Here is a 26839-nt window from a genome sequence, read left to right on the forward strand (position 1 = left end):
TTCTTTTTATTGACAGACGATTTCAATTTCAATTTCAATTTGATGGATAAATATCCGCGGCCTGAGGGGTGAATAGGATCAGGAATGGGGGAATCGGGTCGCAAAGGGGTGAATAGGTGTACGAAGGGGTGATTAGGGTCGGAAGAGGGGTGAATTGGGATGTGTGGTCAATGGTTGTCAAATTGTATAAAAGATATATAACTTACCTAAAGTGATGTTTTTATGAATGACCTCTCTGTATATGGATGCAATTTATAAGTCAATGTATTGCTTCGTAGTTAGACTAGATACAAGAAATCAACATTTAGAAATGTTAATTACACTTCTGTCAACCTCCACGTTTCACCCATGATTGCTATAATATAAATGGATTACTTAAAATAAAAATCATAAGTATGAAACTATACAACTATGGAAGAAATAAAATTATTTTATTGAATAATTTTTGATTTGTTCTTTTTCAAGTTTATATAAATAATAAATTCTCAATTCGCTCAAAGGTTGAAAGAGACACTTTATAGGGATAAGTTCGCCTTTGTACACCATAACTATACTGTATTTATATGTCCTAACTTGTCTTATGTACAATAAAGTGTTCACATACATACATACATAAATTGAAATAGATATCATACACGAAAGAAAAAACGACAAGGCCTACTGATGGCCGAGCCGGGAATCTAACCCGGGTCTTCAGCTTACGCAGCTAACGTCATTACCACTAGGCCACCCGCCCGCCGTGTGGTACCCAACGAAATTTCTCTAGTGTATATTATCTCTGATAGGCACATTTTGACCACCTCGTATATGAATCTTATAAGGTCCATTTGCACCAACCACTTAACTCAGGGTTAGTGGGCTGTCAACTGTCAAATTCCATGTAAAATAGTGGGTTAACCCTCAGGTTAATCCTCCATCTTCGTTGGTGCAAGTGGCACTTAGAGGATTACGGTATAGCGAGAGACATGGCGGGTTCGATTCCCGGCTCAGCCACCAAGGGGCCTTGTCGTTCTTACTTTCGTGCGTGATATCTATTTCAATGTATAAGCATGAAAACGGTTATGACTTTATTTTCAAATAAGTAATTTTTGCTGATAAACTTTTTTTTGGCATTTAATTTTATAAGGTATGCTCCCAGCCGAAGATCAGCACTGATGAAGAGGCACCAAAGAAAACACGTCCGTTCCATACAAGATTTATTAGCAGAGAGCGAAAAGATAAACCTACCCACAATCAGTCGGTGCCTATAATTACTAAACTACCCACATATGTCACAAATTTATTTCAAAAAAACTTAATGTCATTATCAGTTTGCCGTTAATATTTGTGGGGTTTGAAATTGGACCAGAAGTGATATTAAAAAAAAACTATACATTTATAACCTTTTGAATTTTGGAAGTCGGTTAAAAAATCTGGCCAAATTAGAATCTTTTTTCGCACAATTGTAAAACTAAATTATCTTTACTAGTTACCTCTAAAATACTAAATGAAATGACATCTATTGCGACTTAAGTAGTTTGCATAAATTAGTAACCCAATTCATCTAGAGACGGCGCTGCAATTTGGGCTACTTAGTACATCGTTTTCTAAAGATTTTGGGTACATGGGGTCGGAACGGGTATGAACTACCGTAATTTGTGCTGAATAGGACCAAAACCGACTTTTGAACGTCGATAGCACTTTTTTTATATGTTCCATGCTAATTTTTTACACAAAAAATCTTCCAGCGGTGTGAACTTCGGTTTGTCTTTGAAAATATGTCGTTTTATTTAGTAATTTTCGCTCACCCTAACGTTGGGGTGAATAGGGAAAAGTGCTAGTGTTGACCCTTTTGGTGAGTAGTCGGTTATGTATTAATAAAATAAATTTATCGAAATCTACACATATGATAACCTTAAACCAACCTTTATAAATGGTGCTCTGACGCAGTGAACAAGTAAGTATGGTCGTGGGCAGTGCGGATAACGTGTTAAAATATAAGCATAGTTTGTTGCTATTTTTCATGTTTAAATAACTTCTAAACTAACGTAGTGGTATTCAAGTAAAAGATTCACAATGAATATTAAGTAGCTTGCCAGAAATGTGTTTCTGCTTAGCTATACCTACCATTGTAAGTATTGAGTTTTGTATCATAAAGTCAAACTAGGCATTTATTACTAATGATTTACTCTGTGGGGTGCCTTTGATCACTTGCATGGGGTAACATTGACCATAATGACACATAGTTGATTATTGTCTGATTATGTCACGGTACTTGTTGAGTTGAGGCAGATAATTTGATCTCTTCGTGTGATAAATATTGAAACAATTACAAATAAAGTTGGTTTTTCGAAGATGGTAGGTAATTTTTATTTTTGATCAAAGTAACCCCAAAATAGCGTTAAAGAGTTCTAATATTTGACTGTGCGAACCGTTCTTTTATCTTTTCTTGAGATAAAATACTTTTGCAAGGGGTTACATTCGATTACCATTTTAAAAAAACATAGGGTATCAAAGTAACCCCAATGTCAGTTTAAGTTTGATCTCATAGTTTTTTTTTCTGCGTACATTATTTTGTTACTTTTCTAGATTTTTAGCAGGAAAAGACTAAAAAAGTTGATGGCCCCATTTTTTTTCTTTCTTTACATTTAATGGATAAAAATACCCATTAAATGTAGAAGCTAGCTATAGCTACCCATTACATGTAGAAGCTAGAGAAGTTTAAATTCCCAAATTGGTCAATGTAACCCCAGTTTACGGTAGACACCGTGAATCTATTCTAATAATTCTTTTTTTATTTGAAAGAAAAATCGTTACGATACTAAAATATGCAATCTAAGATAAAAATGCTTTTCATATATAGTTACAAACTTAGTTCAGAATTTTTTTTCGTACAACTTTTATAAATTGGTCTACCTATCAAGTTAAAAATAATTTTCCTAGAAAGTCTTGACAAGTCCTGCTTTTGAGATTTTTTCATATTTGAGAAAACAGCCCTTATTGCCTGAAATACGGCAGTGATATTGACATTGACATTTGCTTTTTCGTATTTTGACTGCACTGTTGTATTTTTTGCCATGCTAATTTGAACCTTATCTCTGAGCGATGTTTTTTAATTTTCAGTCACGTCACAGATGCTTGTGACATAACATCTAGGTATTTAGCCATTTAAAAGAAACTACAAGGGACTTTACAGACGTGGCGACTGCAACTGGTACAGGGTCTAAGCTATAATTTAAAATTATATTGTGATTTTTATATGTTTTTTTGTGTTTTATTTATTACTAAGTATGAGTTTCAACATTTTCAACCCAAGAAACTGAAATTTAGAGAAGAGACTCGGAAATTGGGTAAGATAAAGAGTCTGATGCAGATGGCGATGGCGGTATTGGGATAAGATAAGATATGCGTCGATATTCCCTGTCTTTCTTTGTGTCTCTGACTTGACTGCTGCTAGCTGTACTCTATTCATTAGGTTTTTATTTTATACACATACTTTATTTTGTATCAAACTAAATGATAAAAAAACCTAACGACCAAAAAGAATAAAGAAAATATCTGATAGTCTTTAATACAACCCGCATATACGTAATGCACAGCACAGGCCTCTGAAGAGCTGCAGGGCAATCATAGTCGCGCGATAAATGATAAAACATCGGACCGTCCCTAGTGCACTTACAAATAGTGCGATAGGGCTGAATGTTTTATCATTTATCACGCGACCATAATTGTCTGCCTGGAGGTATCGGCCTTCACATACGACTTTGAATAATGTTTGCGGGAATAGGCAGGCTGATGATTTTTAATCTAAGTAAGTATAGAAAAGTAACGCAAAATGAAGTGCAAAGTAATTTGAAATACACCTAGATAAACAATCAACTGAGTAAGGAACGTTATCTACATATTTAGGTAAATTTAAGTCACATGAGACATGAACAGAGAAGGAAAGCTAGATGATGCGAATTTTTTCTCTGTCTTCTTGTATGCTACCTTTTTTACAGTTTAATTTCTCAAAGGAGGTAAGTAGTTGACTACAAACTCAAAATAACACTCTTGAAAAAAATTAAGGGTCACTGACCTTTCACAGTAAATTGAGGTAGTGTGAGTGAAGGGTGTTTGTGTGTGTAATGGGGTAATTTGACAGATTCTGAAAATTCTCCCTGCTCTACCCCCTCTTAAAGAACAGATGAAGTTATTTTACATGAAAATAGTTTAATGTTAAATAGACACTACTTTTTAAACTGCGATTTGAGAGAAATGTCATATTCGAAGAAAAAAATTACGAAGATTTGGTATCCAGGAACTCTAGGACTGGACTCGAACCAGTGTCCTGCGTTTTTTATAGTGCATGGTTTTCAAGTGGGACATCCCTAAATGTGTTTTAAATAATTATGTAGTTTAACAATATTTTTGGTTAATATCATAATATAATACCTAATATTTTTATATTGTTTAAAAAACGACGGTGAAAAAAGGTTTCAATTGTCTAACCACTCAGGATCAACATGATTACAACATAGCATCATAATTATGAAGCAAATGCATACCTCATGAACTTACATACTCGTCTGGCAACAGTTCATTTTAGCGGGAGTGGCAGTTTACACGCAGTTCCAACCTTACCCACTGCATTGGCAACATTATTAGAGTTCACGTGTTGCTCGCAGTCCGAACCTAACCTAACCCACTTTTCTGGCAACAAAACGTGTTCGTCAAAGCCGCAGCGAGGAAATATCTAATGTGCAGGCCAACCACATCAATCATTCCTCTGCTCTGGTGTTTTGCATTAAATAAGTACATACATAGCGGTTGGCATTTACAGTATACATGACAACTGAAATGTGACATACAACTTTATAAGAACAAGTACATTTTTTAAAGACACACACGGGTCGAACGCGATAAAATAACATTATTACCTTTTACCCAACGTTTAACAACAATCAGTTTCGTCAGATTTGTGAGCTTTAGGAGGTTATAACTGAAAAAACGTGTTATGTACGATTGTACGCTTATGTTAACGCAACAGTACTGTGTACAGAATTAAAAAAAAAGGCGGACAAAATATAATGAACGGTTTCAATCAGTATTAACTACTTATAATTTATAATAAATTAACACAAAAATTAAAGTAAAAAGGCCCACATGTTGTAAAAAAACTTTTAATTCACCAATGTTCAAAAAAGTGTTACAAAATTTACTGAGAAAAATCTGCGTGTCTAAATTAGGAATTTCTGTTCGTTGATCTGTATTATTATCGCGGCTTGTGGTTAAGGCACAATTATCTATAATATATGTTTATGATTTAGGCTGCCGTTTATCTAAAGCAGATCGTTAGAGATTATTATAGTCAGCATCAGACAATTTAAGGCACCGCTTTTGTCTCTGAAGAGAGTCAACAAGTCTGAGAAGTGAGAACAGTATATCAACCAACAGTGATAAATGCAATATACATATTCGTTATAAGTATTTAAGACACTAATCAAATCTCAAAAAAACACAAACATCAGCGTCTACTGCCTCGTTAGATACCTGTCTAACTTTAGGTAGATAAGCTTAAAAAAATTTAAACAAACTATATTTAAACTTAGACCTATAAAAATCAGGAATATACGAAATTGATGTTGTTTTTATTAATTGTAGTGTCGTAGTACTTACCTACTTCTTTTATTGTGCGCCATCAAACTGTGTTTAATTTAATTAATCTATTATATCTATTTTCACTGTTTTATAACATGTAAATAGTCTATTATCATCCTTTGGAATTGCTTACATAGAATTGATATAACATTGAAATAAGACATGGTCTGACCTTTATAGATAGTATTTTTACATGAATGGTTTGCGTTTAGTGATAAGTAAACATTTTTACCTTTTCATTAGGTGGAAGAAATCTGTACTATTTTAGTGTTATGAAAGAGACTCAAAGTTAACTAATCTCACAAAAATAAAAAAAACACTAACATAATAGGCTAGTTTCCTATACTTAAAATAAAATATTTTATGCACTGCACGAAATAAAGTTCCACAAAATTTGAATAAATATATGGACAGTAGTTGTATTTCAACAAAATTTCTATTTAATAAGTCAAAGAGAAAGATAAAAAGTAAATGAATTGACCGTGACGTCACTCCTCAGTATTTCATATTAATTCCATACTAGCAAATCGTTTTGACAGTTCTTAAAAAGAAGCTGATTTGACTAGTAGGAAACTAGCCTATTGTCACTCGTAATACACAATCGTCTTTGCAACGATCATAGATACAGGGACCATATAGTACAACATATAAATATTTCACAAAAAAAAATCAAGTATACATTTTGGTAACGAAACCATTGCTTGCTTTCTATGGTTTTTAGGTACCTTTATTTTTCTTGGTTTGTACCTCTATTTTTCAAGCTTATATCTTAGGTATATATTAATAGCTAGATGAGTGAAGCTTAAATATTAAAAAAACTATTCGGTCTATAAAAGGTCTTTCAACAACATCTTGCGAATTAATGAGACTATGCCAAATTGATTTCCGTGCCACATGGACTGATTAGAGCACGTTCGAATTTTTCAAATATGGCTGTTAATGATGTTATTGCAGCGCATCCTGAATGCATCTCACATGCGCGGATCCAGGGGGGTCATGGGGGTCATGACCCCCCCCCCTGGAGCCTAGGTTGGCCATACAAATAGACCACGTGACCCCCCCCTCTGGGCACGAAGCTGGATCCGCGCTTGGCATCTCACTGGGGATGTAAGATTCGAATACATTCTTAAGTAAGATCGGAGACATATTTCTTGCGGAATGTGCTCTTGCCCGCATCATCGATGCAAGTTACGTTGCGTTACATTATACATCATTATCCGATTGTACGTTGCAAAACAAATGAGCATAAAAGTGCGCTGATATAGACCGAGTTTATAAAACTACGGAATCGTTATAAAACATTGTCTTAATAAGTTTTAGGTATTATTTTTGGTAAGTGCCAAGGTAGGTGTTGCAGCTAGGGCAGTAGTGGTCGGCATTTCTACAGGAATCCATGCAATAAGGCACGCAGACGCATGGCCAGCAACTGCAATATGAAAACATAAACTTACACTACCAGGAAATAAAAACTATATTTTAAAAGATATCCTTGTACAGGAATATTTCGATATGATTAAATCTTTTTTCTCAAAAGCAGTGAAAGCACTTTATTTTATTTGTTTTACTTTGTATTTTGTATTCGACTAATGTGACCGAAAGACAACATGATAGAAGGATATAAGATAAAAAAAAACTTAAACCAAACGAACTAATATCACGAAGGACTAAAATTGGGACTATGGTGATGCAATGTTATGATAATACATTCTATCGTCTCCTGTCCTCTTAATTTACAATACTAAACTAAGAGAACAACCTTGTTCTACGAAACGTAAAACATTCATCGACTCGAAATACTTAAACATTAGCACATTAGTGGAGCATGTTTAAAACAAGTATTTTAAAATCAAGGTAAAGTAAAACTGATAAAACTAAGTACTTACAGGAACAAACATAGTAACAACGCGATGACGTGTGTCTTGGTGGTAGACTTGTGTTCCACCCGCGTCATAATGGAGGCGCGGCATGACGGGCAGGTCAGGTTGGTGGGCTGGGGACCGACTGGCGCAACGTTCATGATGGAGCTGCAAAGAATTTAAATATTTTTAGACCTGCATCAACCACAATAAAATTTTGCGAACGCTTCAACGATAACAGACGGTTTGATACAACCGACCCCGAAATGAGTAACTACTCATCATAAAGTAACGTTTTGAAACTTGGGGGTGATTTTTTAATCTCGCATACGGGATTTTGTCACTAAAATACTGGTTGAAAACGGTGACTTCCTTATTATTTTCAGTGACAATTTTCTGAATTCGAACGCGTGAGACTCAAAAATCGGCCCCCTTTAGGTAAAATATTAGTACACAGTTTACATGTTGGGGTCGCGATGTCGAATGTCAAAGAAAAGGTGGTTATATTAAACTAATTTCCTCGTGAGAGAAGCCATCTCGAAGTTAGTTGCGACGTCCCTACAGATTTTATTACTATTTTATATCAATCTTAATACTATTTTAAACACCATATATTATTATAATAAAATGAAAATATTTTACATGACTGTTAAGCACTTACTATCGTAAAACAATTATATGACTACCTACCAGTAATACTAATACGAGTTGTTAAGTCTAGCCAGTATGGTGCTAATATAATAACTAAGTTTATCTAGTATCGAATCGTTAGACGCCTAATAACGTCAATAATTTTAGGTAGGTAATATTATCGAACATTACTAGATGAAGATAGTTAAATTAAGTACTTATCTAATTACAAAATGTAATTGTACAAAAATGTTAATTATTTAAGAATATAATTATGTACTTATTGGCGTTTAATTCATTAAAATGTTACAATCAACCATCGACCAAACGACGACGTCACCGACTCTGTATCTTTCTTGGTATGTTAGGTATACATACATGGGCGCATAAATGTTTCTCTGAATAAAATTGGTCTATCTTATCGGCTGAGTGGCTTGAGAGTATTAACCATGTTTACGCTCTCCATTGTGCGTAGCCGAATGCACGAAACGCTCACGATAATATCTCTTTCGTAGCTGTCTATCTCTATCGGTCTTGCGTATGGGCGCGAAAGAGCCAGACTACATTTCTGCGGCGTTTCGGTGGCGTTTCGCGTCGCAGAAATGCCATTCGGCTACGGGGCCTGCACTGCGTTCTGCAAATGTTTAATTATAAACCTGGGCCGGTTTGCATAATACGTAAAAGCCTACTGAACTAAAAGCTAATACTATTAATCCTACTGCACTACAAGCCAATGCTAACAAATTCACTAATAGTATAAGCCTCAGGACTATGTAATCGTCCAGAAATTTTTGTCGTTAGGTATACTTGTAGAAACTAGAGAGCCTAACACATTTTTGGCCAACAAGACCCAATTCAAATTATACCGAATTAACCATGTCAATTAATCCAATTGCTTCTATTAAAGCCTGGATAAAAACATTTACTCTATTAAAATGATCTCGCTGTAACTAACCCACTTAGAAGACAAGGCCACGGTCAATTTTAGACGCGCGATATCCGGCGCCTCTTGAATTCTCAACACACGCAAAAAGTATTATTATTTTGACTATATTTTATTTGTGATACACGAATTAGTGATTCCGAACGCGAGCTAATGCGCTTAGTGCATAGATAAATGCCAGCTAGAATGTCAGTCAGTATTCGAAATAGCATCCATTGAAGTCCTTGAAACAGACACTAACCTCACACAATATAACATTTTTAACGTGTGACATTACAATAATTTTGTAATATGACCTTTCAAACGTTTTTGAAGTGAAACTTCTAAGGCGGCTTTCAACAGACAGCGCGTTTAACGCGTTAATCGTCAACTCAAATTTTGATAAACAACGTATTACGAAGTTTCACTTCTTCCGCGCGGAGGGACTCCACGCACTATTTTTAGGGTTCCGTAGTCAACTAGGAACCCTTATAGTTTCGCCATGTCTGTCTGTCCGTCCGTCCGTCCGTCCGCGGATAATCTCAGTAACCGTAAGCACTGGAAAGCTGAGATTTGGTACCAATATGTATATCAATCACGCCAACAAAGTGCAAAAATAATAAATGGAAAAAAGGTTTTATTAGGGTACCCCCCTACATGTAAAGTGGGGGCTGATATTTTTTTCATTTCAACCCCAACGTGTGATATATTGTTGGATAGGTATTTAAAAATGAATAAGGGTTTACTAAGATCGTTTTTTGATAATACTAATATTTTCGGAAATAATTGCTCCTAAAGGAAAAAAAAGTGCGTCCCCCCCCCTCTAACTTTTGAACCATATGTTTAAAAAATATGAAAAAAATCACAAAAGTAGAACTCTATAAAGACTTTCTAGGAAAATTGATTTGAACTTGATAGGTTCAGTAGTTTTTGAGAAAAATACGGAAAACTACGGAACCCTACACTGAGCGTGGCCCGACACGCTCTTGGCCGGTTTTTTATTCTTTTATTTCATATTTTTTTCAGGGAGTTCTAATGATCAGTATTGGAAATTGAAAGACGACTGAGACTCATCGTCTATAGTTAATAATTTTCCTTTTAAGTGATGATGACTAATTATTATAAGTGTTATAACTAGAAGTAATATTATCTGTTACTCACTATTATTTTAATTAAATAGATTAGATGTGGAGTGACACTCTTTTACACTGCAATATCTAATTTAAGTGTTAGTCATCTACCTAACAATTCTAAGATATGTTTGATGGTCACTCTGAATTCTAACTTATTATTAATATTTGTTTTTATAAAAATGAGTGCCTAATTTACATTTGTGAACTCAGGATATGCCAAAAAGTTCACCTGATTCGAGAAACCGAAACACAATGAAGTGAACTAAAAAAAATGCCGATAAGTACCACTACTACCACCACTACTACTAGTATGCTACTGAGTCACGTGGGTCATATTAGGTACATAATCTATCAGAAGAACACGACAGTAAAAATAAGCTTTTATTCAGTTCGTCACGTGATTGATTAGACTTGTTTATTGAGGGAGGTCAAGGCCTAACCCCGGGCGTGGCCAGCGACATCGCTCCACCATACCTCACACCTCGACCTTCGACGTCTGACCAAAAAGACCCCTACAGTGCATACTGATACGTATTAACTATAGGCCTTTTTTAGTGGCCTTTTTGGGCGCCGTAACTTCATAAAAATCGTATCATACTCTTTCTTTTTATCTTTTACAAACAAAATTGGAACTACGTATATCAATTTGGAATGGTTTATAAGTTTTAATGTACGTTTATATAAATAATGTAATAAATATAATTTATTGATCATAAGTAAATTTAGAAAAGTAATGTTTTTATAATTAATTAATGAATAATGTAAGTAATTTATTATTTTATTGTGTACCTTTTAACTATCTTTCTTTCTATTTCTGTGATAACCTGACATGACCTGTAAAATGCTTTTATTTTTACCAATAAAGAGACTAAACTGACCTGAACGTATGTACTCGTAATTTCTGTGTTTATTAGTAATTGCAGTGATACTATGTACTTACTGTAAAAACATTAACCATACGTCATTTCATAATTTCGATCAATAAATATTTTAACAAGACGACGTATATCACCTTAATAAAATCAACCTACGACCTTTTAACACGAATTTGAAACAGAACTCTTGTTTTTAGCTATCGTGTATGCGATAGTGTCAAGTACCTACTTTATAAGAGCGGCTCGCCGAAAAAGGGTAATAAAATGCCAAACCTATGACCGTGTGTTTAGATTAGGTCGATTTCAAGAGCTTGTGACATGTCAATATATTTTTAGATTTTTTAGAGCACGGCATTAAAAAACTAGATAGTTTAGTTATAAGAAATTAATACCTAACCCTGTAATACAGCTGATGTTATGCCATTGATAATGCTTCTTTCGTTGGATTGGTGCCACCCCCATCCACAATTACATTATAAGTATTTACATACACACATATATTTTTATTATTTGTAACGAGCACTTAATAAAGTGGTTCTAAAGATGGCACTAGCTTTTGCCCCGGATTCGCCTAGGATATGTACACAAACAATTTCTGGAAAAAATGCGAAACAGTACCTACTTTTCGCCATTACTGTGACTTCGCCCCATAGCAAGGAGGAAGGGACAGAGAGAGATTTTAGTTCAGGTCCGTTCTTATTACACATGGATGCGTTGTTTTTTAAAGAGTACACAAAATGAAATATTAACATTCTTAACAATCAAACGACCAACGTTGACGGTCATTTGTGGCCTGTTTCTATGTATAAAAACAATAGCACAGTACTTGCCATAAGGTATCTTTACAGGTAGTCGCCCCTTTGCTCGTAATGGATGGTACATGGTAACGGATTATTCTCCCTGCTCTAAGATTTTTTTTACAAATTTGTCAGTTTAAGAATATTCACTCAATAGACTTCTTGTTCCATGACTTCATCTGTGACTAAAGGCAAACTTATACCACTTTAGGCTAAACAGAGAGAAACGGATGAAAAGAAGAGTTAGTGCCTAAGTATATTTTCAAACAAATAATTTTTGCAGTTTATCTAAATCTTTGTGTATTTAATATTCTCTTTGCGTTGTGTTCATTATTGCTCTTAGGTTTTATATGTCAATTTTATCGAATACAATGACCTAGAAATCTTTTTTATAGGCTTCAAACGGCAATAGGATAAAACTACGAGGCCGAAATGGGAAAGGCGCGGTTTCGGTGCGGGTAATTACCTTAGTTAATCCCATAATTATTGTAGCAGTCACAATGTCTATACTATTATATTCTTATTTTTCATTATTGTGCTCTGCTTACAGCCCAAGACCTGAGCCTAACTACAAATCTGGAATTCTTGAATTCAATGGCCAATGGGAAATAGTATTTATGAACGTTCATCGTAAAGATTCATCACATTAGACACTGTATTCTTCCGACGTGACAATCAAACGCGCGTAGGTATCATCCCAATAATAAAGTGAGGCTAAATAGGTACCTAACTATCGCTATCATTATTCAGACAGCTACCTACGACTATAAAAATGTAATTTTCATTATTATTTCAGTGTAAATACGTACTGGTATCTTTCTAATCTTGTTGCAAGCTGCGCGTAGATAAACAGGACATGCCTTTGTTTGTATTATGATAATATAATTCGTTGTACTACAAGTAAAAGTACTATAATCATAAGCTACCATCGAATAGTTATTGTTATATTTTTAATTCGTTTTAACTACTAATTTTATTTATTTATTCTTTTAACCAACTTCATACTTAGTAAGGTTGCTAAGTGTGCTACTAACTATGAAGTTGATTGGTGGTTGATTTGTAGAGGAACCTACATACCGGTTGCATATTTCATGAAACAAATGATGCAAAACTCTTCTTAGGACTTCACAAGATACAATACAGGTTATGTACACTCAAGTATGTGATTTACAAACAAACAAACGAATTACGTATGTAATTGAATCACGAGTGACAGTAGAACATAGCCACGATGACAATATTGTGTAAACGAGACGCTACGGGTAGCTAAGGTAATCGTAAATAGTGCATGGAAATCATAGCGTTTGTTTCGTTTTCTCTAAACAATTGTCATTTTGGAAAGACTTACAGTTAGATGTTCAGTTCAGTTCAGTTCAGTTTTTAAAATTAAATGGCTTCAGTCCATTGGGACTATTTCGCCAGTGTCAAGGTGATATGAGCTAATATTAGTAATTTTTGTACGGTAAGTACGACATTGTACGGTGACTTAGCACTTGTAAATTGATAGCTAGATTTTACAAGAGCACGTGGACTACCGGCCGTTTACGACAAAAAAGAGGCTAAACGCGTTTCGAGAACAATTCTTCATCAGCTTCTCACTACACCATTAGTTTACTGCATAATACGCTATCACTTTAAACAACATTAATGAGTATAAAAGAAAAATAAATTATTCACGACACGAAACCGCTATGATGGCGTCCCAACCGGAAGTCCAGTTAGATGTTAATCTGATATCAGCGTTGAACTGGCCTTAAAGTTTGTAAACAATGTAGGTACTCAATAAATCAATACACAATACCATGTCACCACAAAAGCTATGGTAACCCGATACAAAAACATCATAACCTAAAACAACATTAGATACCGTATACCTGTTTGCCACCGACGTGGTATAAAAAAAAGATAGTTACGAAGATGTTATCGTACCAAATTGTCGTGCCAAGGTCACATGTTTCATTACCGGCTTTCCAGTGTAAAAAAACGTGTAAAAACATTAGTTTATACGATTTTTAAGTATTCTACATTGAATTTGTTTCATAAAACAGTTTTATACGTACGTTATTCTTCTATTAAAAACTTATTTTCTAATTATGATTCCATATTAAGTAATTTTCGGCAGTCAAAGTAGGTAGACCTGTGTAACAGGTTGTTACCGCTTGATAGAATTCAAACAACATTTTTATGTAAACAGACGTTAACTTCAATGAACATTGGCGGGTAACTGTACGAAATACTCGGATATCTTAAAATAGTGCTCTCGCCTACCAGATATGCCTAATTCACAATCGAAGAAATACTCATTCGTTTGTTATAAAAAAATGGCAACGTTCCCATACCTACATTATAAACACAAGTCACTATCCTAACGAGCAACTGGTTATAAAATTCCAAAAAAAATATGAATAAAATAGTAAAACTAACTGACCTGGTATACCGGCTGTCACTACAAACACAAATGCCTACTTATTGGCACAGAACGGGCGCACGCTCGTGGTGATGTGAGACTAGTGACTAGTAGTAAGCCGGGTGTCGTGCCGTCAGTAGTAGCCCCCAAAGACGCACGATGACTCATCCATCGTCCGTGACGTAGGCGGAACAATAGCAAAATAGACGTATCTTTTCTATCTCGTTGAACAAGTTCAAACTAAAATTGTGTTCGAGTTTTGAACTCTAGAAATAAAAGAAAGTTCCAAATTTAAAATGGGAAAAATGGGATGGGTCATACGAGATTAACATATTTACACCACTACCTACTATTTTAGAGTTTTAGAGATTAAAAATTGGACTAAAGGGAAAATTAGGTTAGGTATATATACTAGTACTGAAAATCTTATCTCATTGACAATTAAACTTATCTATGGTTGAGCCCCCAAAGACGCACGATGACTCATCCATCGTCCGTGACGTAGGCGGAACAATAGCAAAATAGACGTATCTTTTCTATCTCGTTGAACAAGTTCAAATTAAAATTGTGTTCGAGTTTTGAACTCTTAGAGAAATAAAAGAAAGTTCCAAATTTAAAATGGGAAAAATGGAATGGGTCATACGAGATTAACATATTTACACCACTACCTACTATTTTAGAGTTTTAGAGATTAAAAATTGGACTAAAGGGAAAATTAGGTTAGGTATATATACTAGTACTGAAAATCTTATCTCATTGACAATTAAACTTATCTATGGTTGTACCAACTTCACCTTGCAGTTGTACCTCCATACACTACACAGTTACACAGCTGTTTCGGTTTCGTGTTTTCGTCATTTTTTATTGTTATTCGTTTTGTAAACATTAGGTAATTTCATTTCTTAACATAATTTTCTCGTAGCCAACAACTCGACACAATTTTATATCGGTATGCTCAACAATTCTTGCGAGATTTACTTTCAGTCTTACGGCCCAGCCTCGACATTGGTCTAAGCGCGACAGCAGTGAGCGGCAGCCATACGTGCGAATGAAAAGTCCCATCGCTGTGTCTCGCTCCAATGTATGGCCGCCGCTCACCGCTGCCGCGCTTAGACCAATGTCGTGGCTGAGCCGTTACGAATACAAAAAGGTGTAATGTGACTAATATGTACAAACATGTAGTCACTCCTATTTTCCGGGGGTTTACACTTACTTATTATCCCGGCATACCTTTTTAGCTTACTTTAATAATATTCCTCATATATCTCAAGTGCTCCTGAAAGAAAGGCGAGTATCTTGAGGACCTAATATGCATACAGTAAAATTGAAGATAAATTTCCCTCAGGAATTATCAGCAGCATACTCGTAAGTAGGTATTAAAATTTGGGAGGCCAAGTAAGAATAGCTACTATGTAACTTATTTTTTGTAGTGTAGGATTTTTTTTACTAAAGATACAAATTCATAAATGCCGCTTAGTGTTGCAGAATTTTATACCTTGCAACATTAAAAAGTATAATATTAAAGTACTTTCAAAACAGGTTAAAGGTGGATAATAATTATTATTAATTTGTTTAGTCAATGGACATATTGTAATGTTAATGGTACAAGATATATCAAGGACTTATTTTTCCTGTTAGACTGGACTTTTGTATGACTAGCCATGCGGCGGTCTTACGTAACGTTGTGGTTTTCCGGGATAAATAAAACATTAAAGAAATATTTAAAAAAAACTTTTAAAATATACAATAGCACTTCTTGCCATCAAGTTCTGCTATCTAAAGAGTGTCTGGAAGAGATCGCTTTTTAGCGATAAAACCACCTGTTTTACCTCTTCTAAATTATTGTCTATACTCGTATTTACTATATTGTTTCCTGTATTGAAGCGTGCAATAAAGAGCATTTGTATTGTACCCACCATATTAGCATGAAATCTACCTTTTCCCCTCACTAGCTCGGAAACACGTGTTTTATCCTTTAATGCCAGCGGGTAAAAACGCATTTTATCCCCTAGTGGGTAAAGTAATTTGACCTTGAATATAGTCAAATTAACTGCTTTAAAATTGATAAAAGTATATAGGTGAATTTAGTAATGAAGATGATTTACCACCTGTGGAACTACTGGAAGCAGTGATAAACGCATTTTTTGCGTTGTAGTTTCCTCGCTATAGTGTGAGGAAAAGGTTTGTGTTACACACGGGTGCAAATGTATTTTGCTTCTCGTGTATTGAAAAACTCGCTAAGTTCAGGATTCTATTCTCGAACCAACTATAGACTATAGACTCAACTATTATAATAGACAAACTATGGTTCAACTATAGACTCCTTTCACTTGCTCGTTTTTCAATTCCACACTCGGCATTAAAATACAACTTTTACAAGGGGGCTTGTATAACAAATAACTAATGTACCTTTGTATGAGATGCAAGATAAACAGCAGCAGCCAATGTGCAATGTGTCTGGTGACCTTACGTGACACACATTGCCGCCCCATTGTTGGACATTATTGCAGGTTGATAAGCGTTATCGAGGTTATTTCATAATAACCACTTGACATGCTATGTATTGAAGAGGAATATACATAGGTATTCCATGAAATATTTGTAGTTTGTCTAAAGAATTAGTCGCTTTTTGCGATTCCGTCATTTATTTGTACCTGTCCGTATGTGTGAATGTCGATGATGCTATTCAGAAACTGCATAATATTTTAGTTATATGAAATTACAATTTATTTTATTTTTCAACACTCCTATAACAGTCCTTTAGTAGGTATTTAAAGTACATATCTATTGAAACTAGAAATTAAGGCAGCCTTAAAAAGAAACATGTTCAAACTACAAAAAGGAGTAAATAAATGTAACATCATAATGTTTTTATTCATAAAAAAAAATAACAACAAGTATATGTCAACAGTTAAAATATTATTTTTATTGATGATCTGCTTATTTTCCTGCTGTTTTGGTGTATTTTCGTACGCAAATGCATACAATACATACTGCAGTAAATAAATATTAACGCAGAAATCCAATCACATTGTTTATTACTTACAATAAGTACCTATAATTATTTTTCCTTTAGAGTAATAATAACTGATTCATCTATCGGCATGGATCCTCTCTCGTTTGACGTGGTATAAAGGTATAAATACGAGTAGGTAAGTCAATTCGGTTGTCGGACAGGAACATCATGGGAAAAGAAGTTCAGCACAACTTGCGCTCTCGCGCGCGAGTCCATACCCAAAATCGCGCTAGATGTATCGAATCGACTCGCGTTCAAGAACGCGATCTACTCGTATGCTAGATGACAGGTATGCAATAAATCTATCCGATATAAGTTCCAATGAATGCTCCACAATTTGTGCAGTAGTGATCGGTATTCAGACATGAGTCCATGCAGTAAGGGAGACATACGCAGGGCCAGAAGCTGTAAGAAAAACTCTAGTTAAATCAATAAGTACAAGTTTAAGACGATACAGGAGGGGTCAATTCTCCATACAAACGCTCTCGACTATTTCCTCCCTGGTTTTTGACGATTGAGCAATGATTTTGTCAACACAGATCATTATAATTTTTATCTGTGTCGGACCGTTTTGATTTTTTTGATATTCTTATTTTTAAAGACGCTAGAGCCCATCAAAAATTTCCAAAAACGGCTTTATTGATTATGGCGCAAAAAAAGGTGTGGTATTCTAAATTGGTAATAATTAGCCAAACAAACTAAACGGTCCGACACAGATTATTTCATTGTTATTCAGATTCTCAAATTTCGTTACGATTGATTAAGTTTTGAAGGAGGAAACAGTCGAGAGCGGAACCTCGCTTTTAAAGATTTTTTCGCAATATTTTTTAACTGAGTTGTTCTACAGGGACATTTTTTTTCGATTAACCCGTCGTCTGTGTCTGTCAAGAAATTTTCATAAAATAATTAACTTTGATATACATTTTTAAAGTCCAACGGCTTATGTTAGGATCCTTATCAAACACAGGCGAAGGATTAATCTAGTTAATAACACTATATTTAACTAAAATTCCCAAATAGAAAGGGGGGCTCCTTTTAGGTTTGCAAATAGAAAAAAAACCAAATGTTTTTTTTTTTTTTTCAGAATTCCGTAAAAAACATGAAAAAAACCGAGCACCCTTTTTTTTCTAAATATGGTTTTTTTTTAGATGAACAAATAATTCGACAATAACGGTTTTTCGTGAGTTGTATTGTGCTTCAATAATAATAACGTAAATTTTAATTCGATTAACATTCATTCGAAATCCCCGATGCGGCGTGCAACGCGGAGAGGTGGTGGTGTTGCCAACAGTAAATAGTGATAACTACCGATATAAAGTTTTTTTTAAGCCAGAAAAAAAACCGTTTTTTGCAAACTCCTCTCCATTTTAGCATTTTCGCTCCTGTGGCCTCTTAAATAAACGGTATAAATATGTTACAACCACACATACAATTATTACTTCTGACGTTTCATTATGTATTGCAGTAAGTTTAATTTTAGAATAATTTTAGATTTAATAGTTTAGTTTTATTTTATGATAATACTATGTACCTACTTAATATTGTTATTGAATAAAGTTATTTCAATAAAAAGTTTAAGGATTCACATTTTTCTTTTTGCGTTGTGTATTCAATATTTTAGTAATACTACGTCATATTTTATTGTAAGTACTCTACATACATAGTATTTTATTTTGATGACTTTGAGCACGAAATAACACAATGACCATAATTATGACCGAAATACTTTGTATTGGAAAATAATGTAAAATATGATATTATCAAGCTGTGATTACATGGCATAGAGCTCGGTTTTTACAGCTAATAGGTTACCTACTACTGATTTGTTTATTACAGTTTTAAAACTAGGAAATAAATTATATATCAAATAGCTTCAATTTTTTACATTTAAAGTAATCCAGCCACTATCCGAACGAACTGTATAAAAAAATAACCAATATACTGTTTCTTTATCAAAGCCTTATCTATCATCAACTGATACAAACAATAATTTTAAATCAATAAATAGATACACATATAAACATTAACATTGATCAACTAATGGATGTCAAAGTAGACATTGAAAATATGAATAAATATAATTGTCGTCATTTAAACATCTTAGATCTAATAAGAATATTTACAGTGAACAATAGAGGTTTGGCATATAACGTATTGCCACGTTTCACTTATAATTATAATACTCCTTACTTTTAATAATTTAACAGGTTGATATTCTGTTCCTTCCGTTGTCTGTCGTCAACTGGTCTGATTTTGTTTTGCCATATCGAATTTAAATTTAAATGTATGTCGTTACAGATTCGTCAGTCAGTGCATATCTGGTCCGTCACGGAAGTTGATAGGGACAATAATAAAGTTTCGGTCACAACGCGGACAGTCCGGCACGCGGCAGTTCTCTCGTAGATTATAATTGGGTAAACTCGCCTCATTCGGTGACACCTGTGGTGACACGCCTAATTCGGTGAAACAACCAAAAATTGTCTTTCGGAATAGTGCTTCAAAGCTTGTATCACCGAATTAGGCGTGTTACCGAATGAGGCGAGTTTACCCTACATTTACATTAGATTTTACCAAAATTAAAATTAGATAACCTTACCCAAAAAGACAAAGCAGAAGCGCAATCACATGCGTCCTCGTCGATGGTCTCCGATCGATCCTCGTGATTACACTCTGGTGGCAAGACCGGCAGGTGATGAGGGTGGAATCCGGACCAACGATCTGGTGCTGGATGATGACGGCGCCAGGGACCACGTGGGTGACCTGGACCGGGGGCGGCCCTGGTGGGCCTGGCGGGTACCCGGAGTAAGGAGGGGGTGCTGGTCCTATACATTGAGAAATTAGCATCAACTAAACATGCACACAATACAGTTATACAAGTATACAGACATGTACACGTATATATTTATACAGACAAGATAGGTACCATACTAATAATGCTAAAACTTACTGTCCATGTTTGTTTTTTTTTTCACTGCTTTTAATTTATGAACTAAAACACGTTTTTTGATGCTCGTCTATAGTAATGTACTGAGTCAGCTGATATGTCATATAAAAGCTATCAGTTATGAATAATTGCATGATATCAGTGATAAAAATACTTATCAAATATAAGTCCCGATAAAAACCCAGAAGGCAGCAACACACATAGGAAATACACTCTTTTTTTGCTGCAGTACAGTTGAAAAGTTGTTCAGTATGACTTATGTTACCTAAGACTGTCTTTTTTTTTTTTTGGGTTTCAGTGATTGACGGGTGCGCCAAAGTTCATATAAAATTGTTATATAGATTATTGGTAGTCCGAAAATGTTTTTCATACAATTTTACATTATAACGATCATTATTTATAACAATTTTATGTTAATAACTATCGTAACTTTGAATGACTTATGTTCATAATGTCATTCATCATAAATACGTTTTATACTAATGTTTATGTTTATATACTTTTTGATCATAACGATTGCGAGTAATATAATTTATCGTTATATTATTGTTAACAGAACAGACATCACATGTGACAGTCCAGTTAGGTGCGACGACGAGCGTAGCGAGGAGGAGCGAGTTAGGTTGACCGTGAGCGAACCAGAAACGAATTTTTAATGTAAATTGTATATGTCACTGTAAAAGCTTCAAGCGCGCTTCTATAAATGGCACAAGTTTTTCATAGAACTTCCCCAAAACTTTTTAAATAATTTTATGATGAATGATTTTCTTAAACACAAAATAATGAATGTTATTAAATATTTGTATAGAATTTATGATTAAAAATTTTCGACTAAATTATTATTATGAACAGTGATAGTAGTACTATTGATAATAATGAAACAAAATTATGATAAGTAAAAATATGAGAAATGATCATTCTGAGCACAAATCGGTATAAACAATAATTTTATAACAAATAATTTTATATGAGCCAATATGGACCCGTGATTGACATAACACATTTTATAATGAAGATAAAAAAGGCTTAAATAGCTAAACATATATTATACGTAGGGACACTTCTGGATGAGATTAGCCCAGGACCGGGATAAGTGGCGTACACGAAGGGAGGCCTATGCAGTTGGCGATTAATGGCTGAAATGATGATGATGATGATTATGTATACGTAGACGTATAAATAATCTTTGACTAGCTAAATCGCAAGCACTGAAATTTGTTGATCATATCCATTACATCCACATATTGAGATTTTTTTAATAAACATTATTATAGGTAATGCATTGTGTATACGTAAGCTCATCCGTTATAAAAGCATGTTATTGATAACGCACGATATCAGTGTCAAAAATTCGTGGTATCAAGTGTCAGTCCTGATAAACTTAATTAAACAAATATTAATTTTGATAAACTTGTTTATTGCAATATTACATATAGGCATAAAGATACATCGAATGTGTTGTCAAGATCTGGCCCCATAGCCGAATGGCATTTCTCCGACGCGAAACGAAAACGAAACGCCGCTGGCTCTGTCGCGCCAATACGCAAGAGCGATAGAGATAGATATCTACTAGCGTTTCGTTTCGTAAGCGTTTCGTGAGCGTTTGTGCCATTCGGCTACGCACCCTGGTATACGAGTATTACTGAAACAACTACTAGTAGGATTAATAAACTTATTACGAAATTTACAAAAGTACAAATACATAAAAGTTTTATATTCAACCCTAGATTAGATATCCATACAGTAATTTTCCGTATTTCGCTATAATTATAAATTATAATTAAAGAATACAAAACTTACTTTCAAATTGTTTATATTTTTGTTTAAATTAAGTTAACTGACCTGGCAGGCAATTATGGTCGCGCGATAAATGATAAAACAGCTGGCCGTCCCTATCGCACTATTTGTAAGTGCGATAGGGACGGCCCGATGTTTTATCGTTTATCGCGCGACCATGATTGCCCTACTGGTTCAGCATTTTCAACCATTATCTTTTTTAGCCTCCAAGAAGATGTGAAACCTATTAGATAATAAATAATATAGTTCCCAAAAAAATGTGACGTTTTCTAGAAAACAATATTTGTGTCGCTTAAATAACTTCAAACTCGGGTAAATCCATTCTGCTTTCAGGTTGATTATGTATAAAAATATATATAATCTGAAAAAAATCAACCTTAAAGCAGAATGGATGTCGTCTATGAATGAATTCCAACTGCAACTGCTGGAGAAGGCCTCTTTACATTCACGCCGTCTCAGGCTCCATTTTATTACGGAAATTGACAACATCCGCGGCAATACCGCAGCAGACCGTTGTAACAGTGTAATACAGGCCCCGTAGCAGAATGGCATTTCTACGACGTGAAACGAAAACGAAACGCCGCGAAAGGTAGTCTGGCTCTGTCGTGCCAATACGCAAGAGCGATAGAGATAGATATGTACGAGCGTTTCGTGAGCGTTTGTGCATTCGGCTACGCACGCAGTTCATGTTAATTCGAATAGCCTTCGGCCGTTCAAATGCCGCATTGTAATCTCCAGTTTGTAACAGCCCTTAGCAGCCTAACCTTACAGTCAGTCAGGAAATCAGGATGATCCCATTTTGCTTATAGTTATTATGGTTATACAGAGTGGGGCCTGTAACAAAGGCGAAGAATTGAACTATAGGCTATTCTCCTTATACTGATCAACATTTGTTCAGTGACTTTTAAAAATTATGAAGTCTTCAAATTTTTAATTTTTCATACAAAATAAATATTAGCTTCAATGTACGCCATTATTGTTGTCATTGACGTTGTTTGTCACACTTTAGACTTAACAGAATTCGCAATACATTACCTCTTAGAAAAAACTTTCAAGGGTGATAAAAATCAAAATACAAGTTATTTTTAAAAGTCGCCGAACAAATGTTGATCAGTATAAGGAGAATAGCCTATAGTTCAATTCTTCGCCTTTGTTACAGGCCCCACTCTGTAGATAGAATGTACTAATTACGTTAAAATTATGAAACAACTTGCGGGCATAAAACATTTTTTTTTTTTTTATTATGGACTGATCGGCGATTGACCCTAGTCACACCTGATGGGAAGTGAAGACAGAGTCTAAGATGGAGCTCACCGATTCAGTAATAGCCTATTCACTCTACGTTTAAAGAGACCGAGGTCGTATTTCTCTGGGAACACCGATGCTGGGAGCGCATTCCACTCCTTTGCAGTCCGCATTACAAAGGATGAGGCAAATCGCTTAATATGTTGTCTTTAAATACCCATAAAATATATTCTTTGCCTCTGTTCTTTTATTTAATTATTTATCACTAGATTTTATATAATAAGTCTATCTAATGTAGGTTCCGACAAACGCTCCACAATTTGTGCAGTAGTGATCAGTGTTAAGGCAGGAGTCCATACAGTAAGGGCAGCATACACAACACCAGCAACTGAAATTAATAAGAAAATACATACATACACACATATAATCACGCCTGTATCTCATAAAGGGGTAGGCAGAGCACATGAACTACTAAGTTTCAGTGCCAATCTTGGTAAAAAGGGTCGAAAATCCAAATTTTGACATTGCAGTGACAGGTACAAGCCTCTCGCCTACGCCACAATTTAACCCATAAGGGCCACTTGCACCAAAGAAAATGGAAGGTTAACCCGAGGGTTAACCCACCATTTTATATGGAATTTTACAGATGACAGCCCACTAACCCTGAGTTAAGTGGTTGGTGCAAGTGGGCCTAAGAAAATAATATTACATTTATAAAATATAATCAAAGTGTTATCTTTATCTTGTATTTTTTATCTAGTTTCACGTTGCGCTTTCCACGTAACGTTCGAAACGTAACGTTGTATTTATCATTGGATATACAGATACAGTCACGTGTATAAATACGAGTATCTATACATATATTAAGGTTCAAAAGTGAATACAGGTGTGTAGATATTTATGTAGCTGATGTTATTAAGTTATTTATTTTTTTATCAATATTTAATGGTAAGTTGTTTCCACAAGCTTCAGTGCCACTCTTTGCAATTAAGGGGTTGAATGGAAACAATTAAGAAACATGTAAAACGTACATACGCACATAATATTTTGCGCTTTTGTCCAAACAGTTATAATGGAGCTTAGAATACATTAAGACGATACGATATAGGTAAATTCTCTCCATACAAACGCTCTCGACTATTTCCTCCCTGGTTTTTTAAAATAGAGCAATGATTTTTTCAACACAGATTATTATTATTTTTATCTGTGTCCGACCGTTTTGATTTTTTTGCTATTTTTATTTTAAAAGACGCTACGGCCCTTTTCAATATGGCTCAAAAAAAGGTGTGATACTCAAGACCGGTAACAATTAGTCAAAAAATCTAAACGATCCGACACATATTATTTCATTGTTATTCCGATTCTCAAATTTCGTTCCGTTTAAATAAGTTTTGAAGTAGGAAACAATCGAAAGCGGAACCTCGATTTTAAAGATTTTTTCGCAATATCTTTTAACTGAGTTGTTCTTAATGGACATTCTTTTTTTGATAAATCTAGTTACTAACACTAGTATATTCTGAAATTCCCAAATTGAAAAGGAGACTCCTTTCCATTTTAGCATTTTCGCTCCCGTAGCGTCTTAATGTACTTACCCAAACAAGCAAAGGAGACCCGCGAAAATGTGTGTCCGCGTCGACGCTTTGCGCTCAACCCTTGTGACTATATTTTGGTGGCAAGACCGGCAAGTAGTGTGCGTGAGATCTGGTCCGACAGTCTGCTGTATTATTACGGCCCCAGGGGTGACTACATGTGTGACCTGGACCGGCGGCGGACCTGGAGGATATCCTGAGTACGGAGGGGGTCCTGCGGGGTACTCTGATGTATTAGGTGCATGTGCGTCAATGGTGGTGGGTTCTTTGCCTAAAATATAATTTTTATTAGTCTGTGCGTTAAAAGAAGCGTCGCAGAACGAAAGGGCCCTGGACTCTTTTTTTCTGGACAGACTACCTTTTGAAAACTTGAAGCAGGCATAGAATAGAACAAGAAAAGGTTGAAATAAGAAAAGTGAGAAGTAGTTAAATTTTCTTATAGAAATATTATCAGATGGCTTAGCACAACTTGCATTCTCGCGCGCGAGTCCATACATCAAGCGCGACTTCAAGTATAGACTCGTGGGCGACAGTTGCCAGTTATGTTAGACCGCCTGTTGTTAAGCTGAGTTTAGACGTGCAAGTTATTGCTGCAAGTTTTGAGACGCAACTATAGGTAAGAGTGAGTGGCAAATATCTTTATCTCTTTCTTGCATATAATTCTGTCTCAAAACTTGCAGCAATAACTTGCTGGTCTAAACTCAGCTTTAGGTATGTGTAGAATTGGAAGATCAATTAGACATTACTTTGACACTTACTTTCCATGATAACTTCAATATACCTCACAAACTTTTTTACAAATACGTAAGTATGTATTAGTCAGTTTTACTGAACTGAGTGTCCATCTGTGATGCGATACATAAAAGGCCGCTCGCTGATAACTGTAGATACGTAATCGATGATAACAAAATTATCGGATATCACTGATAAAATTCAATGAAACGGATTTTTCGTCAATCTAAGCAGCAGGCATCGGATGTACAGAATAATAATAAATTGTGGTGAAACGCGGCTGACTCATTATGTTTGTACTCGACGAGTTTGATAAGTGCGTCCGGTTGTGGCTTATTGCAACAACTGAAAGATTAGCTGGCCAAGACAGGATACAACACTATGGAACACACATACCTATCTATGAAACCCCTGATCATCAGAAAATTACAATGCGAAAACCATTGCCAAAATCCCAAGAAACTGAAGTTCTATCAGATCCAGAGTCAGCATTAGAGTCTCAAGGAGATACCGATCTTGACATTAGCTCACACAGCCTTCCAAATATAACTGGATCAGAATCCTTAGAGATCTATGAATTAAAGTCACAAGTTAGCTCTTTGACTACTCAGCTAGCTAGCGCAAATGAGGAGGTCGACAATCTTAATACACAAATAGTTAAACTGCAAAGAGCATTAGAAGAGCAGCAGAAAAAAACTGATATCTATAAAAAAATACTTACAGATAAAGTACCGTTGCGAAGACTCACTCCTCTAAAGAAAGAACTACTACAAATTAAAAGATCAGAAGTGCTGGACAGTGATGATGACACGCCTATCCTCTCGCCGGCATGCACCCAATACGAGGACATATCATTACAAATAACAACTGTACCGTTTGACTTTCCGGAAACAGCTGATGCATTCTCTGGCTCACATGAAAAAAATACAAGTACTAGTAGCACTAACACAAGTATTACTGAAATTAAAGACAATGAGGATACTACAGAAACTGAAAATCATAATATTAAAGGAAAGCGAAAAATATGCTTTATTAGCAGTAATGCCAAAAACAAAATTTTGCAAACAATGGAACAAACTTTCGAGTCAGATGATATCTGCCACTACATAAAAACAGACGCTGGAATATGCCATCTGCTGCATGAAGTGGAATCCAAAATTGAAGATTTTACGATGCTGGACTATTGTGTGATTTTAATTGGTGCTGCAGACTTTAAGGACACGGTGAATTACTACAAAATTATTAATTATTTGAGGTTAAAACTAGAACAAATTAAG

General features: G+C 35.0%; 3 protein-coding genes across 5 annotated transcripts; all 3 read right to left on the minus strand.

The window, feature by feature from the left end:
* Window positions 1–6665: 6665 nt before the first annotated feature.
* Window positions 6666–14413, minus strand: LOC125228964 (lipopolysaccharide-induced tumor necrosis factor-alpha factor homolog). The gene is made up of 3 exons (XM_048133699.1): window positions 14261–14413; window positions 7503–7643; window positions 6666–7045 (listed from the first exon to the last, which is right to left on the minus strand). The coding sequence occupies exons 2-3, from the start codon at window positions 7634–7636 to the stop codon at window positions 6943–6945; spliced, it is 237 nt and encodes a 78-aa protein (XP_047989656.1). The 5' UTR covers window positions 7637–7643; window positions 14261–14413; the 3' UTR covers window positions 6666–6942.
* A 2675-nt stretch (window positions 14414–17088) lies between these two features.
* LOC125228873 (lipopolysaccharide-induced tumor necrosis factor-alpha factor-like) lies at window positions 17089–20339 on the minus strand. The gene is made up of 3 exons (XM_048133570.1): window positions 20203–20339; window positions 19852–20077; window positions 17089–17660 (listed from the first exon to the last, which is right to left on the minus strand). The coding sequence occupies exons 1-3, from the start codon at window positions 20207–20209 to the stop codon at window positions 17558–17560; spliced, it is 336 nt and encodes a 111-aa protein (XP_047989527.1). The 5' UTR covers window positions 20210–20339; the 3' UTR covers window positions 17089–17557.
* A 2827-nt stretch (window positions 20340–23166) lies between these two features.
* LOC125228758 (lipopolysaccharide-induced tumor necrosis factor-alpha factor homolog) lies at window positions 23167–25912 on the minus strand. Of its 3 annotated transcripts, none has more exons than XM_048133428.1 (3): window positions 25577–25912; window positions 24834–25101; window positions 23167–23629 (listed from the first exon to the last, which is right to left on the minus strand). In XM_048133428.1, the coding sequence occupies exons 1-3, from the start codon at window positions 25593–25595 to the stop codon at window positions 23527–23529; spliced, it is 390 nt and encodes a 129-aa protein (XP_047989385.1). In that variant the 5' UTR covers window positions 25596–25912; the 3' UTR covers window positions 23167–23526. The 3 variants fall into 3 exon arrangements, with proteins under 3 accessions (XP_047989385.1, XP_047989387.1, XP_047989386.1); XM_048133430.1 differs by having other exon boundaries at window positions 24834–25044; window positions 25589–25911; XM_048133429.1 differs by having other exon boundaries at window positions 25589–25906.
* Between the last annotated feature and the right edge of the window lie 927 nt (window positions 25913–26839).

This window comes from Leguminivora glycinivorella, chromosome 8 (assembly GCF_023078275.1).
Source record: "Leguminivora glycinivorella isolate SPB_JAAS2020 chromosome 8, LegGlyc_1.1, whole genome shotgun sequence".
NCBI classification, from domain to species: Eukaryota; Metazoa; Arthropoda; class Insecta; order Lepidoptera; family Tortricidae; genus Leguminivora; species Leguminivora glycinivorella.